Here is a 6000-nt window from a genome sequence, read left to right on the forward strand (position 1 = left end):
TATGCTAAGTATTTCATAAATCACTTCAGTTTAATTCTCACATCAGTCCTATGAGGAAGGTTTAACTACACTTCATAAAGGAGAAACTGAGAGAGGTTCAGAGGCTCAGAGAGGTTAAGTGTCTGCCCAAGGTCACACAGCTAAGTGGAAGAGTAACTCTTTTAACCCAGCCATTAACCACTATTCTTTACTACTATCAGGCCTTGAGATTGTTTGATACACTTCTAGAAAACCTCAGACATTTGTTATTCTATCTCAGACCTCATGGAAATAACAGCAGGAGTGTAGGTACCCTTAATGAGAATTCCAAGTCAGATGTACAAAAGGACCTAATTTTAGTGTAGGGAGAGAGGGTGTTTACAACCCTAAAGAGACTCCTAAGCCGAGAGATTGCTCTTTGGAATATACTCCTTCCTGCAGCTCTTATTTCTTTTTAGATTCTAGATCAGAGATGCAAAAGCAACTGGCAGGACTTTTGAAAACCAGCATGACAAACCGTCATCCCCAACTGTAAGCCCAACTAGCCTGGAGCCAGGCAATAACAAGGTCACAGCTAAAAATCACACGTAAATTTTGTCCATTTTCCCCCACCTAAGTGCATTGACAGAGTTGGCAGGAGTGCATCCCCAGCTGACAGGAGAACTTTATGCCCTTCCTGTGAAAGGTACCATTCAGGTAACCCTTATAACTCCTTGGAGGAGGTATTAGGCCAGTTAGACCCTAGGGCTGCTGGGGAGGGGTGGGGGGTAGAGGCAGGTAGGACCAAATTTTCCTAGCCAAACCCATCCTCCTACCGAGCTGGCGGGTCAATAAGAAAGAGCAGAAGCAATAGCCTTTGACACCTAAAAAAGGTAGCACAACTCCAAAGGTGTGAAAGGTATGAAAGGAGCAAAGAACATCCATTTTAATGAAAGGCACTTGGGGAGATGGAGAGCGGGGAGTGGGGATTGATCAGGGGCATTATTTCTTACTTTATTCAACTCTTAAAAAGCTGAAATCGTCGTAACACTTTAGTCCCTGCCTTCACACTACTTCACAATTCTTACATCATTAAGAACAAGGGTCTTTCTTCCTCCACCCAAACCCTATCCTCTCTGGGTTCCAGCAAATGCCAAGGCCCCGCAAGGGAAGCTATGTCAGCATGTGGCAGCTGGCCACTAGAGGGTGGTGTTTCTGTAGTTAAGGGGATTGTGAGCGCCTACAAATTTGGATGGGAGTGGCAGTCAATAGGTTACCTGTGTAGAAGAGTCCAAAAGAAAGGTGGGAAAGGTAAGTAGTAAGTCTTAGGGTAATGGTCCTGAATGAGTGAGGAGTAAGGAACAGGAACAAGGTAGGAGGAAAGAGTTAACCCTGATTCTCTACCGAAGGCCATAGTCATCACTCCTTAGAAAAGGAGATATTGGCCCTGAGCTCTCCCCAGATACAGAGAAGTCAACTACAAAAAGATTAATCAGTTTATTTGCATATATACATTGTCACTCCAGGGAGCCAGCTCCCCTCACCCAGACAACACCCAAAACCTACATAGGTCCTGAATAAACAATGCCCAGGACTCATATCCCAACTCCATAGGTTATAACAATTCATTTATTTAGCAAAAACAGAGCTAGAGGACAGTGCCCATGAGACATCCTTGCCTCTTTGTAAACATCGACAACCAGGCCACTGGAGCCCAGGTAAGTGTGCAAACATGAGGGTACCACAATGTGTGCCCAGAGGGCCAGGGACACAGCTGGCAACCAAACAAACCCGTGAAGTCCTGAGGGCCTGCCCCCCCCAAGCCCCTACTGGAGCCTGGCAAGTGCCAGGGGCAGAATCAAGGCAGCTACCCCGTGCTCAAGGGCTCACATGAGATGGCAGCGGCGCTCTTGCCCATATGAATTCTCCACCCGAGCAATCTCCTGGATGACTTTGGTGAAGATGCCTTGAGTCAGCTGCAAGGGATAAGGATTCAGGGCAAAAAAATTGTTTAGTTCACTGCCAATACCACCCAACTCTGAGGTGAATACCCCATTCCCCCACCATCCCCACCACCAAGCAGTGCCATAACACTGCTACCGCCACCACCTTCCTAATCTTCAGGCCCAGCACCTGCTTATCTCGAGCAGAAGACTCCATAAATGTTGCACCCCAGGACTCTGCCAGCTTCTTCCCCTCAACAGCCTGGACCTCCCTAGAAGCAAATTTGGGACATGAAAATGAAGGACAGCAATGGCCCCATGTTCTCTGCAAAATCTTTACAGGAGCCTAGGACTGAGGCTTGAAATATGAAATGATAGTTTTTGAAATAGAGGGTTGTTTTGTCTTACCCTTCAAAATAGAAATGAAGAGGTAAAATGACTGGTTCAAATCAGTGGCAGAGCCACGACAAGAGCCTGGCTCATTCCTAGTCCAGCTCACTTTCCTTCGCCTTAAGCTACAGAGATTTCCATACCTGTCTGGAGAGAGATCTGCCTTGTTCCCCACCAGCACCACTGGCAGCCTGGGAGGAAACAGCAGTTACTACAGGATCCCCTCTGTTCCCCATGGACCCCAACCTCCTTCACATCAGAGCTGGACAACTCCCCATCAAACCAGACAGGATCTATGTCCTGACTTTCTCCTTAATTTGGATCAATAGTCCCCTCTGTCCTCCCTCTCCCCTCGGGTCCACACTATGTCTTTATCCCCCAGAGCCACATACCGGGTTTTCCCGTGGCCTTCATGTAGCTTTTGGTACAGACTCTCAATGACTTGGAAACTTTAAACACAAGAAATGAATCTATAACTTTATTCTGGGACAGCCCTCAGATCCTCCCAAGTCCCCCACTCACAACCTTGGTCACTTACCTATGCAGAGAGGTGACAGAATACACAAGCACATAACCATGGACCCCAATGATGAATGAATAGGGCAGAATGCTGTACTCATCCTGACAAGAAATAGAAACATCAATACCTAGATCCACAGCAATCAGATGGCCAAGGTTGGTGGGCTGTATCCTGGGGACCCTCCCTGTGGCACTCCCTACTCCAGTCACTTCTGTTCAACAAGTATTAACAGAGTAGCTCCAATCAGCGCTGCACACTGAAATGCTGCTAAAATGCTTTTCTTTTAATCCTACTTTACAGATGAGCCTCAGAGGCTACCAGACTTCATCTCCCAGGACTGAACTGCCACATTTAGATACCCTACCCCAAACTGGTACCTGCCCTGCTGTGTCCACCAGGTGTAGGTGAAACTCATCTTTGCCAAGAGTCACTATCTTGCTGTAAGCTGAAAAGAAAAGAAAACTTGACTGTGAGGTGCCTTGTAGCACTAGCAATCTGTGCCCCTATATATTGACATAGATGGGCCAGGTCTAGAGAGCTCTCCAGGAAACTGGAGAGACAACGTTAGGCTTCTTATTTTCTACATATACACCATCCTGGACTCAGTATCTTGGAAAATCCACACTCTAGCTCCATTCAGAACAGGATTGCTAGAGGAGATTAGATTTAATATCTAATTAAATCATCCCTCTGGCACCAGGATAATCCCAAACTATGGACTTGGATGGGGCACCCAAGCCTTCCCTACCCAATCCCTAGGGGAGAAGTCTACTCACTATTCTCCACAGTAGGATCATAGCCTTCCAGGAACTCGCCCTCCACAAACTGATGTGCTAAAGATGTCTTCCCTGTGGGAAGCAGAGGTAATTTTATCCAAATCACCCATCCATATTCACATCCTCTGTTCTTTCGGGCTGTGGGCCTGGACTAAAGGGGACCCCAAATTAGCATCCTAGCCTGGGAATGCCCCAGGCAATGCTTTCCCTGAGGCTACCTTCACCCTCTTTTCGCCCTGGGTCTCTGCACCTTGGCCACCGGATGCATACGGTAGCGCCGCAGGAAGCCTTTCTCGCCGCCTTTCCCCACCCCACCCCACCCCTGGGAAGATCCGGGATTCCTTAGGACCCTGTCAGTCTTGCACCGGACACCTGAGACTTGCCCCACCCAGACCGCGCCCCCGCCATCAAATCCTGACCCCACCTCCACCCCCCAAAGTAACACTGAGGACCACCGCGGGGATCTAGCAGTAAAGCCCACGTTAACTCCTACATGCTCCAGCTTCCTGCAGCCTTCCACACTACCGCCACCCCAGCCTTTCCAACTCCAACCTTTCAATCCTCGCTCTACAAGCTGGTTCTAAGGATGCCACCATTCCTCCCTGGGTCGCGTACCCGCGGCAGTGCGCCTCCTCTGGCCAAAAAGCCGCGGTGCATCCGTGCTCTCCCCAAGACCGATACTCACCTACGGAGCGGTATCCGAGGATGACCACCTTCCTGTAGCGAACTAACGGCATGGCAGGAGCCGGCCCCGAGGGGCTTGCAGAACTTGGGGCTGAGAGAGCCCCAAGAAGAGAAAGTCGAGTGCAGGCAAGTGTAGCAACCCGCACAGGAAAGCTGCTCACCCTGAAGCTGCCAGGAGCAAGATAGAGGGAAACCAAAACAAGCGCCGCGCCCGGAGCTGGCCACGTGATCACAACACAGCAAGACTAAGGCGAGGGAGCCGGGCGACCGGGGAACTACACTGCCGCGCCGCTCAGGGCTCCGCCCCCCAGGCCGCTCGCCATTGGTCCACTAGAAAGGATAGGGGCGGGGCCGTTGGCAGAAGCAAAGGGCGGGCCTCACGTGGAGCGGGAGAACCAGGAGCTGCGCGTGCGCAGACTAGGCCCGGTTCATTCATAAAGAAACAGAAAGGAACCCGGGGTCCTAGAGGTGTTTGCGTCTTTGCAACCTAGTAAAAGCGGCTGCAAAGAATCATGGATGGATAATATCCGTTGTGGCTGGGATGGAATTTCTGGTCAAAAGATTCTAGGCGTCCCTTTTGCAAGGTCTCTGGCGTCCTTGGGTAGGGAAAAAAAGGCCAAAGTTGCAATATATTCCCTCCGATTCCCCCAGACTTCAGCCCCAGATCTTTATTGTCGGGTTTCCACAGTCTTCCAGGATTTAACTTCGGAACTGCAAATCTTATTCCTGGGATAATTGTTAGAATTTGTGGCCAAGTCCTCTGAGGTTTAGCTGTCATCATTATCACAGTGTTTTATTTATTCAACAAATACTTATTAAGTGTATACTATATGTTTTAGGCATTTCTCTATCTTTGAAGATAGAGCGAAGAACATGACAGATAAGGTCTCTGAACTCACAAAGCTTAAAACCTAGCTGGGAAGAAACAAACTTAAACAAGTAAGTATTACATGGTATTAGGTGCTATATAGAGCAGTGTGATAAGAAATAACCAGTTTAGATCAGTGACACTTCCTTTCAAAAGAAGCCCCATTTAAGCTGAAGTCTGAATGACAGTAAGGAGCCAGCTAGCAAAAGATTCAGACAGAAGAATCCATCAGTGCTATGGCGCTAGGGTGGAAATAAATGTTTTAAAATCCAGAAAAGAGAGAGAGAGAGAAAGCCAGTTAGCCTAAAGCAGATGAAATCTAAGAGGATGGCAGGGGCCAGGCCATGTAGAGTAGCCTGGACTAATTCTAAGTACCTAGAAAGCTGTTGATTATGTTACTAAGTAAGTTGGGTCATGACATGATCTGAATTGTGTTCCTAAAAGATCTCCCTGGCTGTAGAGAATGGATTGGGGTTTGAGAGAAACAGGAGCAAGTGTGGCAAGCAGGAAGATCAGCTAGGAGACTGTTACTTGTAGTCCAGGTGAGAGGTGAGGGTGGCTTGACTAGAGGGGTAGAGATGAATGAAGCTGAGAATTCAGTGTATGTTTTGAGGCTGAGGTAAAGCTGGCTCGCTTGCTGAAGGATTGGGTACAGGAGGTGAGGGAGGATAAAGAGGAAAGAAACCTAGATTTAGAGTGCTACTTTGTGCCAGGTGCATTTCATTGTCATTTAATATTCTCCACGGCCTGAGGTTGTTAATTGGCATTATTCATTCATTCATCAACAAATATTTATTGCACAACCACCATGTCCCAGGCACCCTTCCAGGTGCTTAAAATAGAGCCATGAATAACAGGGAC

At 48.2% G+C, this 6000-nt stretch overlaps 1 protein-coding gene across 2 annotated transcripts; it reads right to left on the reverse strand.

Moving 5' to 3' along the window:
* Positions 1-1436: 1436 nt before the first annotated feature.
* On the reverse strand, positions 1437-4496 carry RHEBL1 (RHEB like 1). 2 transcript variants are annotated; one of them, XM_059080653.2, is made up of 8 exons: positions 4273-4496; positions 3588-3659; positions 3189-3256; positions 2830-2912; positions 2684-2740; positions 2435-2482; positions 2092-2173; positions 1437-1934 (listed from the first exon to the last, which is right to left on the reverse strand). In XM_059080653.2, the coding sequence occupies exons 1-8, from the start codon at positions 4322-4324 to the stop codon at positions 1845-1847; spliced, it is 552 nt and encodes a 183-aa protein (XP_058936636.1). In that variant the 5' UTR covers positions 4325-4496; the 3' UTR covers positions 1437-1844. The 2 variants fall into 2 exon arrangements, with proteins under 2 accessions (XP_058936636.1, XP_066866748.1); XM_067010647.1 differs by lacking the exon at positions 2684-2740.
* Positions 4497-6000: the final 1504 nt, after the last annotated feature.

The sequence above is a fragment of the Kogia breviceps genome, chromosome 12 (genome assembly GCF_026419965.1).
Source record: "Kogia breviceps isolate mKogBre1 chromosome 12, mKogBre1 haplotype 1, whole genome shotgun sequence".
Classification (NCBI taxonomy): domain Eukaryota; kingdom Metazoa; phylum Chordata; class Mammalia; order Artiodactyla; family Physeteridae; genus Kogia; species Kogia breviceps.

Bases quoted from the DNA above. Each gene is read 5' to 3' on its own strand.
- RHEBL1 (XM_059080653.2), bottom strand. From the start codon at position 4,324: ATGCCGTTAGTTCGCTACAGGAAGGTGGTCATCCTCGGATACCGCTCC. The intron at 3,660-4,272 runs GTGAGTATCGGT...TGCTTCCCACAG, and splicing joins CCTCGGATACCGCTCCGTAG to GGAAGACATCTTTAGCACAT. The intron at 2,483-2,683 runs GTATGTGGCTCT...GTTTCCTCCCAG, and splicing joins GAAGGCCACGGGAAAACCCG to GCTGCCAGTGGTGCTGGTGG.